This window comes from Labeo rohita, chromosome 7, assembly GCF_022985175.1.
Source record: "Labeo rohita strain BAU-BD-2019 chromosome 7, IGBB_LRoh.1.0, whole genome shotgun sequence".
In the NCBI taxonomy this organism is placed as follows: Eukaryota; Metazoa; Chordata; class Actinopteri; order Cypriniformes; family Cyprinidae; genus Labeo; species Labeo rohita.
Window position 1 is genome coordinate 23419435 of NC_066875.1, and position 13227 is coordinate 23432661.

General features: G+C 36.5%; 1 protein-coding gene across 1 annotated transcript in view; it reads left to right on the top strand.

Annotated features, from left to right (window-relative positions):
* itfg1 (integrin alpha FG-GAP repeat containing 1) overlaps positions 1-13227 on the top strand; it is a 167234-nt gene that overhangs the window by 57411 nt on the left and 96596 nt on the right. The window contains exon 9 of the mRNA XM_051114140.1: positions 3879-3973. Within this exon, the coding sequence (XP_050970097.1) occupies positions 3879-3973 (95 nt within the window). The remainder of the gene's footprint in view (positions 1-3878; positions 3974-13227) is intronic.

Consider the following 13227-nt stretch of genomic DNA (forward strand, 5'->3'; position numbering starts at 1 on the left):
AGTCATTAGTGGCAATAAGCAACTGGCTCGTATTCCTACCGTACGCTTACACATGCTTTGATTCTCACTCAGACACACACACTGTCACATTCAGTCTCTCCTACTGCTGATGTACTGAGAGAGAAGAATACAGAATAAAAATACAGAAAACAAAAGCAGCACAGATTCTTTATCTCCAGAATGGAAAGCAGCTCTACTCTGATTGGTGGTGATAAGGGTATACTGTATGTATGAGGGTTTGCTTATATTGTATAGAACAAACATCCCCAGCTTTAAAGGAATAGTTCACCTCAAAATGAAATTTTTATCATCATTATACTGATGTCGTTCCAAATCTGTTCCAAAGTTTCTTTCTTGAACTTAAAAGAAGATATTTTGAAGAATTTTGAAGAACCAAATGGTTGTTGGTGCCCATCGACTTCCATACTATGGAAAGAAATACTATGGAAGTCAATGGGGACCATTAACTGATTGATTACCAGCACTGGGTGAGTAAAATGACAAAATTTAAATTTTTGGGTTAACTATTCCTTTAAGTCAGTAACACTGTGTGGATCGATGCACAAAACTTTGGCTTATTTATAAGGGTGCTATTATGCTTTTTCACTTTTTGAACTTTAGTCAGTGTGTGGTGTGTATCTTTGGGCATAAAAAAAGATCTACAAAGTTATAAATCTCAAAGTCCACTTCAAAAGGAGTCCACTTCATATTTCATTCAAAAAAATCCCTTTTCAAGAACTACAACAAACGGCTCCTTTGGACTACAACGTTTGTTTTCTGCATGCAATGATGTCACAACGCAGTTCCTTAGAATATCATCAAATTAAATCCTGCCCATGGAAATTCTAATTGTTGGAGGGTGGGTACGGACGAGGTGGGGGATTAGCCTAACTTTAGCGATGCAGCACAGAGAACCGCTTCAACGAGCCACAACGTGGCGGGTATAAACACAAGCATTGACTGGAGTAGCCGCTTCAGAGCTGTAACACGCCGCAGACGTGTGCAGTACAGGGGGGGCGAAACATGCTGAAGCCGCGATCTACTCAGATTTCCATGTTGGAGTTGTAACGCTCCGCAGATGTGTGCATTGTCTGGTTAGAGATTCATTCATAATACAGTGTAGATGAGTAGATGAGCTTTAGAATAGACGGGTGTTTCTCCTCATCAGTCCAAAACAAGTCCAATAATATGCATCCATCCGTAATAAAAAGTGCCTCACACGGCTCCGGGGGGTTAATAAAGGCCTCCTGTAGTGAATCGATGTGTTTTTGTAAGAAAAATATCCATATTTAAAACGTAAGAATCACTTTAATCTAGCTTGCGCTAACAGTTGTACACGGAATTTGCTTCTTCGATAAGGGGCGTGGCAGTACTGAAACACCGTCTAAGCTGTTCGCCAATAGTAACGCAGTGGGACAGATTACCAATCACAACACATTTGGTTTTTCAGAAGGCGGGCCTTCATTAAACCCGGAACTAATCGAGCCTTATGTCTCAGGCTGGGAGAAATGTATTGTAAAAATGTAAATTATGTTAAAAATAACGCGTTTTTTTCAAACCAAACATGAAAGCATGTTCTAGTACACCCCCAAAACAAAAGCAAGACTTTGTAAAAGAGCATAATAGGACCCCTTTAACATACTAAGTACTGTCTTAATTCAAACTTGAGGTTAGTATGTTGCTAATTTTTTTTTTTAGGGCTGTGAGAGATAAGTTGATAAGTTAAGACATATTAATTAAATACATTTATTATTTAACACAATAAAAACATTTACTGATGACTTTATTACTGTTTCTTTCTGTTTTCTAAAGACTGGTCAGAATTATTCTTTTATTCTGTTTTAACTCTCTTTTCACGTAAAATTTGTGACCCTGGACCACAAAACCGGTCATAAGGGTAAATTTTTTAAAGGATTTATACATCCTATGAATAAATAACCTTTCCATTGATGTATGGTTTTGTAGGATAGAATAATATTTGGCTGAGATACAACTATTTGAAAATCTGGAATCTGAGGGTGCAAAAAAATCAAAATATTGAGAAAAGTTGTCCAAATGAATTCTTAGCAATGCATTTTACTAATCAGAAAATAAGTTTTGATATATTTACAGTGGGAAATTTACAAAATATCTTCATGGAACATGATCTTTACTTAATAAACTAATGATTTTTGGCATAAAAGAACAATCAATAATTTTGACCCATACAATGCGTTTTTGACTTCTTACAAATATACCTGATCTACTTTTATATTATATATCACATATATATATTAGGGCTATCACAGTATCAGATTTTTACTTAATGATTATTGTGGCCAAAATAATTCACAATAACACTGTTATTGTATTATGGGTGAACAGGTTAGTTGGTGTTATAAGTGTCTTCTGTGATTGCTTACTGCTTATTGTAACTTCCTGCAGTCTGGGTTGTCTAACTCCCACAGTGGTGAACTAACTTTTTTCGGGTGTGGGTAGAGTGTCTCGCTTTTGTCTGTCATCTGCTCTGAAATGATTTGGTGTGGCAGTATTAGCTACACACTGCATCATTGTCTTTTTTTCAGTTTTTTGACAGATGGCAACCAGTGTTATACCACCATCTACTATGTTAGACTGTCATCCAAAGTTGCTGGTGCTGGCTTATTTATGATATTGTATGTGTAGTATATATGGGCATTCTACAGAATTGGTCTGAACTGCTGTCCCACAACTAAAAACCACATTTAAAAAGCATTTAAATATTCAAAATTTTAGATGTTTACTAACATTTTATTATCTATTGAAATCCACAATAATATTTAAAATATTAGTAAGCTTATATATATATATATATATATATATATATATATATATGTGTGTGTGTGTGTGTGTGTGTGTGTGTGTGTCATTACAGAACACCTTTTTTTCTGCAATTAAGCACACTTTGTTGGTTTTTATTCTGTAACATTTAGTTTTTATATGTGTACCAAAACATTACTGTCACCACTGAGAATATGCTATCACTACCAATACATGGGATGTTTTGTCAAAAATAAAGTACACTGAATTACCAACTAAAATGTTATGATCGTTTTTGGTTCAGTGTATATTCAAACTAATGAATCCTGAACTTTGAAATCAGTATGATCAACTTTTTGCCTTTTACAAATAGAATTTTAATTCAAAATACAACAAATCTCATAAATTACACTTAAAATATTGTTAAAGATATAATGTTGATAATGTATAATTCTGTGGAATGGCCCATATATGGTTGTGTCACGATATACCGGCCTTTATATTTTATCAAACCAGTGACCTTGACATTGCGAACTTCATGTTTTACAGTTTTCACTACAGGAATCCGAAAGTGGAAAGTCCCCACCATGATAGAAATATAAACTTGTGTGTGTGTGTTTGCGTGTAATTCTCTGTTTCTCTGCAGGCTGCCGGTTTGATCTACGTGGCTATTTGGTGTGTGGTAGATGCTATGAATGTCAATGCATATCTCCTTTTCCGTTTCTCCCCACTGCTCTGCTTTCAGTTCTTGTCTTTCCACTATTCGGTCTTTATTTTTGAGTTGCTTTTTCTGTTATTGATTTATTTTATTCATCTCCCTGACTTGTTAATATTTCATATTAATAGTAGGTATTTGTCTCAAGCATGCAAGTGGTAAACATGAAGGAATAAAGACTCAGGCACAGGATTCTGACACCAGGACAAACTGCTACACACCAGGCTGCTACACACTTCATTACACATGCTCCAGATCCCATGATGTTATCTCCATATGCAGGATTCTGGAGCATTACGAACCAAATGAAAAGATGCATTAGTAAATCATAGACCTCATTTTACCTCCTCACTCACTCACTATCCCTCTTTCTGTTTTTCCTTAGACGGAGACGGCTCCCAGGATCACCTGTTGCCAGTCTGCATGGATAAATCGTGTGATAGAAGTGCAATTTACCTGGCCAAGTCTGGAGGGACAGAGGTACACAAGCCCTCCGTTATTACTCTGTCACACTTTTCCATCCCATCCTTTCATCCGTTTGCATCTGCAGAGTCAGTGAGCTCTCAGAGCTGCTGTGAGGACAGTGACAGGAGTATTTTAAACATTTTGTCACTGTTGCTTCTAAAACTAATGGATAGATTTGAGAGATGGATCAATGGTAAGGCTGGGCATTCATTCAGATTTCCTGATTTAATTAGATTCACAAGCTCTCGATTTGATTCAAGTTAATTTGATTCAGATTCGCTTGGCTACATCACTGTTCAAAAGTTACGGCTCAGTAAGATTATTTTTTTTTTATTTTTTTATAAATTAATACTTTTACTTAAGGATGTAATTGATCAGAAGTGACAGTAAAGACATTTATAGATTTGTTTTAAGTAAATTTCCATTCTTCTACAAAGAATCCTGAAAAATAAGGAACACAACTGTCTTCAACACTGATAATAATAAGAAGTGTCTCTTGAAAATCAAATCAGCATATTAGAATGATTTCTGAAGGATCATGTGACACTGAAAACTAGAGCTTTGTCATCACAGGAATAAAATATAAATTTTAAAATATTTTAAAATGTACTACCCAAACTCTAAGAGCCATTCATTGCAGGAATTGAGCAATACCGGCCGCACCATATGTAGGGCCCTATGATTTCTGCAATGCAGAAAACACGGACGGAATCCAGTCATAAAGTGGAATTTTTGTCAAATTTGTCAAATTTCGGATGAATAAATCAAAAGTAGCTCAGTACACTTACATCAAAACGCAATATGGACTAGTGACTGTAAATATTTAGACGCAAAAATGCTATTTAAATATGAATCCTGCATGTTCTGCTTGTCTGTGTGAATGAATGGTGCAGATGCACGCTTTTGTTTTCTAAACATATCTGCCGCCTCAATGTACAAGTTCATAATGCGTAAACATAACCTCTAGAATGGCTTTGAGAGTCACTTCATGAGCATTTTACTGTTTCCTTTGAGAAAAACTATTGTCATATGAAATACAAACAAGAACTTAAAGGTCTTCACAGCAACTCAGTAAAATTAAAAGTTCGGTTTAATTTGAAGAAACAGTGACAGAAATATATTACTTAATGTAATGATAGTACTATTACTACTAATACAATTATTATTAAAACATTATTCTTTAAGTAATATTTACCAGAAAATTATTTGCCAAAATGTATTTGCCAGAAAAATCTAAATACACACTACATTATTTCTGTTTAGAGATGCTGTTAATTATTAAAATGTAATGAAATCATTAAAATGGAAGTTTCATGATTTCAATTAATTAGACATACTTTTTGATGTGTGTGTATATATGTATATGTGTGTGTATATGTGTGTGTGTGTATATATATATATATGTGCATGGAAAAAATGTGATTTGGGAAAAATAAAATGAAATTTGGGGAAAAAATAAAACGGATTTCATAGGGCCCTACATATGCTACTGATTCACTTTAAAGTGCCAGTTCATAGCACCATGTCCTAACTACACGTGACGCGATGCTGCAACATGTGAAAAAAGGTATCTTTTCCATGTTAAAGGAAACAGCCACGACAGTGTTATAAATGTCCACTGACACTGGACATTTATATTATAGAAACTGTTTCTATTTCCGACGTTGCGGCTGGAACAACAACATATAAACTATATGACAGTGATATTCTCAGGTAATGATTATATGCTTTATTCAAAGTTAAAGGGGTCATCGGATGCTTATTTTCCACAAGTTGATATGATTCTTAAAGGTCTTAATGAGAAGTCTCACATACTTTGGTTAAAATTTCTCAATGGTAGTGTAAAATTACACCCTTTTTACCTTGTCAAAATCAGCTCTGTTCACAGCAACCCATTTTGTTGAATGTCTCTTTAAATGCTAATGAGCTCTGCTCACCCCGCCCCACTCTTCTGTGAGGTGACGAGCAGCTCTCATAAGACTGTTTACTTTAGCCGCTAAACTTGCTAACTAGCACGTTATTAGGAAAGGTGATTTGCAAAAATTAATTAAAAACCCTTATATTCACTACGTCTGAAGGTGAAGCTGGATCATGAATGATTTGCTCGATTTTGCTGGATCATGAATGATCTGGGGCGTATTTTCTTCAAAAACGAAATAATCCACTGTGTCTTCAGCGGCTCAGATGTCGGGAGTAAATGGCGACTGATAAGTTCATTATTACATCCAACAACAAAACACCTCAATCGCTTAGGAGCCATTCTTGTCTGTAGTTGACACAATGACGGTCAGACTGTTACAGCTCACTCAGGGTGGGCCTAAGGTAAGACTGCAGTGTCAATGAGCTATCATGGGAGCGGCCTGGGTCTGTGTGATGTCACACAGCCAAGAATCAGAGAATGGCCTGATTTGAAAAGGGGATATTATTTTGGGGGATTAAAAAAATACCACTGGGTGGATTTTTATCATTATAGGGTGGTTGTGTACATGCACTGCCAACACACATTTATGTTCAAACAACATGTAAAAGTGAATTTTGCATCCAGTGACCCTTTTGAATGTGTCTAATGCGATTTAGAGTGTAATTTTGCATGACCTTATAGCCATGCTGAAAGTAACAACAGATAGTTTACCTGCAATCTTGAAAATAAATTAAAGCAAAAATGTTAAAACTGCAAACTCAATGCGAACCAATAAGATCAGGTATCAGTCACTCAGTATGTACATTTTAATAATCTTAAAAAGATGTAATGTTTATGAATTAGATTATAAATGCATATATTTCATTGCGAGTGCAGTGCACTTCCAGAAAAAGCCTGCCCACACATGCTTTTGATTGTGGTATTTGATTGATTCTGTCATGTCGCTGCTGGTGTGGACACCCAAATTGCTTGTCGCTGGAATATTGTCGCATCACGTGTAGTTACGACACAGTGTAGGAGTCATTCATTTGTGATTTGGACTACACTGGTTGCGTTGTATATTTTGTTTTTTATATAAAAGACAACAGTACTTTAACCCGGCACTAAATTTTCAGTGGATTTATAGATTGCCTGACATTGATGGATTGATCGTTCTTCCAAACAATGGATCCCATAAGGGTCATTCAGGAAATCTTCTTGTATTCATAGCATATATCATCCACTGAATATATGAAGATTCAAATAATGATAATAAATTGCAATAAAAGCCTATAATAACAGTGGCATATAGTTATTTAGAGCTCATTGTGTGAAGGACTGCTGTGGTCTGGCAGCTCATGCTCTTACTGAATGTCAGCCTCACAGTGGAAGGCAGCGGTTATCTCTCCCCTCGCACACACACACACACACAGAGTCCGCCTGTCACAGGCTTTGGGACCAGAGAGAAAGGGAACAACGATGGACGGAGACTAGGAGAGGGCAAGAATGTAAAGGGTTGGGAACACGTGTCAGCTTTTGTCTGCCTGCCACGGGCGCTAGTCTTCACCATCAGATATAGTGAAAGGAAAGAAAACTTTGACTTTTTCATTATTTTCACATCTGTCCATCACATTCTCTCTGTCCATTATTGGTCTTTCTTTTCTTTTCTGCTCGGTCCTATCTCCTTCCATTCTCTTTAGAGTTCAGAAAACAACAAGCTACTCTGGTTTGAAAGAGTTTATTCAGTGCTGCCAAATAATGAACGTGACTGATATAGACATAGCAGCACACATGGTGTATTGAAAAGAGAAGATAGAAGAAAACAAACACTTGACAAAAGATAGAGAATAACAAAAGACACGCTTGTGTTATTGTCAAAGAACGCAGTCTATGATTTAATTGGCCCAGGGATTTCTCTTGTTTTTAAGCATGTTTGTTTGGACGAGGAGGGTGTGTGTGTCTGCTAATCACACAAATACGCTTGCTCACACACACATAGTCTGCTAAATAAACTCATTCTCTCTGTTTTCCTTTCCAGCTCATCTGCTTAATATTGACAGTGTAAACACATGTAACATCACGCTCATTAGAGTGATTAGGGACAGCGATTGTCATCACCCTCACACACACACACTTTTGGCTGGCTGTATAAATGGGCACTTCCAAGTCACTTCTGTTTTAAATGAAGGTGGTGTATGTACGTTTTTAAATTTTAAAAATTAAAATATTTTCTTTATTTAATAATAGGTCAACAACCACCAAAAATGAAATTTCTGTCATTAATTACTCACCCTCATGTCGTTCCAAACCCGTAGGACCTTCGTTCATCTTCTGAACACAAATTAAGATATTTTTGATGAAATCCGACAGCTTTCAGACCCTGCGTAGACAGCAATGCAGCTTAAATATTCAAAGTAGGGCTGGGTGTCGATAACGATAATTTTCGTGCAATATAAAATTTCTCGATAAACGATAACAAGAGTTCGATAAATGTTTGATATAATATTTATGCGGCAAAGGCGGAATGAAAGAGCGCTAGTCATTTAAAGTGCACCACTTGGACCAGTTATCCACTCAAAGTCTCAAAGTTCAAACGGCAGCACGGCACGAGCTTACTAGAGCAGATGCGTTCACTCGCTGATGAGTCTCGGTCACTAAACAGCTCTGTGAGATCCAGTGTGAAGCACTTGAATTCGGTTCAAATGACTCGGTTTATAGCCAGATGAAACAGCGCTGACAAACAGGAGAAAAACTGTGCGCAACGATACAGTCAAAAGGCTGTTTAATCTACAAATTGCCATCATTTAACGTAGATTTACTGTAGTAGCACTAACTGCACTGAAGTATTGTGTCAGAAATGTGGGTGTATTTGTGTCTAATTTTAATATATTATTAATGTAGACATGAAATAATGTATTGAAGGAGGAGTAATGGGATATAATTACAGTATTTTTTGTGATTAAGCTGTAGCGTTTATGCATTTATACGAAATGTATTTAGACTACCGTTTTCATACAAATACCATGGTATTGAGGCGCTGTATTTGTCATTTTACCTGTTATTATCATAAATGTATTGCTACTATGGAAGAGCAAAGGTTAATTGTTAAAAATGAATTAAAAAAAAAAAAAAAAAAACAAGTCAGAATAATTAAATTTCACCATATAAACATGAGGTTGCTACAATTTTTACAGATATTACTGTTTTTAACAGTTAACATAAATCTACATTTGCATCCTAACTCGAGCTACTATCAAATGTGTATTTCTAAGAGACAAAAAAATGTTTTATTATTATTAATAATATCAAGCAACACAAACCTGTTTCTTGATTTGAAAAAATATTACTCATTAAAGCTTAATTATTTTTTTTTCTATTAAAATTTTAAAAAGAATGGCTGGAAAAAGTGAAAAGAATTCAAAAAACATGAAGTGTTTGTTATGTTCTGACCATGAAGAATAGTTTAAAGCCACAATTAACCGTCTGGTTTTTACAACCTTCACACTGGAGCAAAAATCTCCCTTTAAGTTTGAAAGAAATAAAAATGTGACATTTGTTGGGATAATTATCGATATCGACTGATATTGAAAAAAAAAATTATTTTGATCAATTTTTTGGCCATATCACTCAGCCCTAGAAAGGTAGTAAGAACATAGTTTAAAATGTGTCCATGTGACATCAGTGGTTCAACCTTAATTTTTTTAAGATACAAGAATACTTTGTGTGCAAAGAACAAAAACTTTATTCAACACTTTCTTCTTTTCCGTGTCAGTCCATGCCTCGTGTTTAGTGCTGACACAGGGCATTGATGCCTAATGTAAAATAACAAATAACTTCCACAAAGTGTAATTATAAAAAAAATACTGAAAATCAGCAAACACGGTGGAACCAAACAAACAAGAAACTAATGTTCTTCCAGTGAGCTTCCAAAATCACCTTATAGATAAACGGCAATAGTCAACAGGCCTTTCAAAATCCAAAATATTTTTAAAATGGGCACTTTTGTATTTTGTTTCAAAACAAAATCTTTCACCAACATCTTGCTTTTCTCACCTCACTCGTCAGCTCAACTCACTCTCCTCATGTAATAAGCGAAATTGGACTCCTGCTACGAATCTATGCTATGCTATGCAAGGTGATGCGACTGTTCTTTGGCACAATGCATTGAGCAGTCACTTTCAGTTTATAATTGTGCTGTCTGTTCTGTAACTGAACTAAATGATTACTATAAAAAATTCAAAACGATAGTGGGGGTGGTGCAGTGGTGGGCAAATGATGAAATCAGTGTTGCGTCTTAACACCGGGTAACACTGACTATCGGAACAAGCTTTCATTTTTTTCCCCAGCCTTACTTATTTGAACCAGAATATTCAGAAAATGAACTAAGAGAGATGGACGATCTACAACAGAAAATGGGCTTCTGCGTCACCGTGCTCTTGTGAACGCACGGTGGAGACTGACGCAGAAGAGAAGAAATTGTTGAAAAAAGTCATTATTTTTGTTTTCTTTGCATACAAAAAATATTCTTGTGACTTCATAACATTATGGTTGAACCATCAATGTCACATGGACTATTTTAGCAATCTTCTTACTACCTTTCTAGGTCTTCAATGTGGTAGATACGTTTCTGTCCATGTAGGGTCAGAAAGCTCTTGGATTTCATCGACAATATCTTCATTTGTTTTCCGAAGATGAACAAAGGTCTTACGGGATTGGAACTGATTGGTCCTTTGTGTAAACTGGCTTTTAGCCAAATATTTACCTTAAAATACTGTTTGTGTTTTTTACCATTTTACCTGTGAAAAGTTTTCATGAGCATGTTTTTAAGTTTAGCTGTGAGGTGAAAAAGTGAAAGCAATTTCAAAAACACCCAAATTGTGTTTCGTAGCGAATCGTTTTGACAATCAGACATCTGTTTCCCGATGTTTGCATTTCATTTACACCTGTACTCTTTTCACCCCTCCCAGGATTTAAATGATTGCCTGAATTGTAGACATGATTTCCGGGGCTCTGAAAGAATGAGAGAGGAAGGACTTTGGGATCACCACAGAATTAAACTATCCCTTAAGCTGCAATGCAGCAAAGCGGCATCCATAAAACATGGCCAGAGAAAGAAAGAGAGATGGGGAGGAAATGATGGAGAGCAAAGCAATAGATTGTCTGAGGTGGTGGAAGTGAGCGTCTGTGTACGTGTGTATTGAATTTCAACGGAGTCGTGAGGAAGTGCACTGGGGAAGGAGGGAGGGATGGACGCCTTCATTGGCTGAGCTGCTCTCTCTCTCAGCCCGGGGCGTCTCACACTTATTCATTTCATTTTCATGTACTCTGTAATAGCAACTTTGTTTCCAGCTTGGCAGCATCAGCTGAGTGTGTCAGGCCATTTATTTCTTTCTTTTTTTCCCCAGAGGAGTATAAATAATATTTACACTCACCATCACGGATCAGTCTTCGAATTCTGCCTGTCCTGTGTGGGTGTCTCTGTCTGGATATTTGCTTGTCTCATTGACTATGTATCTCATGAGTTTGAAATCACCTGAAAGCGTCAGTCTCCAAGCAGCTTGTTTAACACTTGATCATTGTAAGTGTGGATGTGGCTATTTCGCTTTATCGTGACACCTCTAAATTATCAGAAGTAAGTGTCCTGTGGGCAAAGCTACTGAGGACTACGTTTCCCAAACGTCCGTGTAGAGACGTCTCCTGAGGAGGTTAGATTGGCCATTATCTGCTTAGCCCATACAAGGCACGAGGCCTTCATTTAGTCTCTCGCTCAGGCAGCTGGTGATTCTGTCAGTACTCATACCGTCCTGCTCCCCTCGTGTCACAGCACCACCTGTTCAGCTTGTATGCTGCCACTCATGAGGAGTTCGTTGACCCACACAGAATTTTGAATAGTTTTTACCATTATCTAAACTGATTAAGGGGGGAAAGTGCGCAGATTTGAATATGGTCAAATGTGCTAATGGCAGCTGAGAGGGCTGTGCTCTTATTGGCAGCTGAAAGCTTTATCAGAAATTAGCCAAAATAGAAGTTTTATCTGATGAGCAGTTGCTTCCAGTGCACAGAACTCGACAGAAAACTCCATAGATTTGTGCACAATTGGATTCTTGAATTCTTCTAGATTTCCAAAGTTTTAAACATCCCCTATGGTTACTAGGCAGATGGTATGGTGTTTTTGCAGTTCTGGGTGGTTGCTAGGGCTTTGTGTGTTTGTGAGAGTTTAAGGTACAGCTGTGGTTAACGGTGCATCGTGCCACATGAAGCTACTGCAATATACATGCACTGCAAAGCCTGATAGATCTGGATTTTAACCTTCTGACATTTTTTATGAAATGCTAGTTGTGTCCTTTCTGTTTAATGTCATCTGAAATAACTCTGGAGAAATCCTCAGAGGGCACTGCTCAGGCCGAATCATTAGCTCTTTCCTTACATGACTCCTGCTAATGTTCTGTGCTTTAACATTCACAATTGCTAGACTGTCAAGGGACAACTTTTGCCATCCATTTTATCTTTGTTTAGTCAGTGAAGGTGTCTTTTCGACAAGCCGAACTGGCACGACTGCAGTAGGTTGCAGCACCTGTTTCAGTTTGTCAAACCTCATACATCTCTGAAAGACATTTATGCTATGACCTGGACAGATTAAGGGTCCAATGATTACTATCATAAGCAAACCATATGGTTCACCACCCACATCTCATGTCAAAACATGCCTCTGAAAATACCTTTATCTGACTTTATTTGACTTGTTAAGGATAATTATGGTAGTTCTCTGTTTTGACAGTTTGTCCTGGCGTTGAGACGTCTTCTCTTGAATCTTAGTTGTTTGTGATTTGCAGTACTTAACTCTGAAGAATATCCTGTAATGGGTTAAAATATTGTCGATACTAATGATTTCTCACTAGAGCAGTGCTGGAACAGGTGAAATGAATATTGAATATATATCTCTCTTGTCTTTGTAATACATAATGTCTATTGACAGAGTCACAGTAATCACTGACAAAGACAACAAAATTGTTAATTTTATTCATTTATTTGTTTATTTATTATTTTGTATATTCAATTAAATATTACAGAACTTCACAATCTCTTTTTTTATCTGTAAGCAGGTGGCTTGAAGCTTTTAAATGATGAAAAGGGCCTTATTGAAAAATAAATATAAGCAATTTTATCAATATTAATAATGTAATACGGTACAGGAACTGTTCACTAACAAATGAAAAATCTTTAATCCTTTACACGCCTTCATTTAAACCTGTATGAATTTCTTTCTCCTATGTAACATTTTGAAAAATGTCTGTTTTTTGTTTTGTTTTTGTTTCATTTGTTTTGTTTTGTTTTTTTAGTCCCTACAATGAAAGTCAGTGGGGTTAGT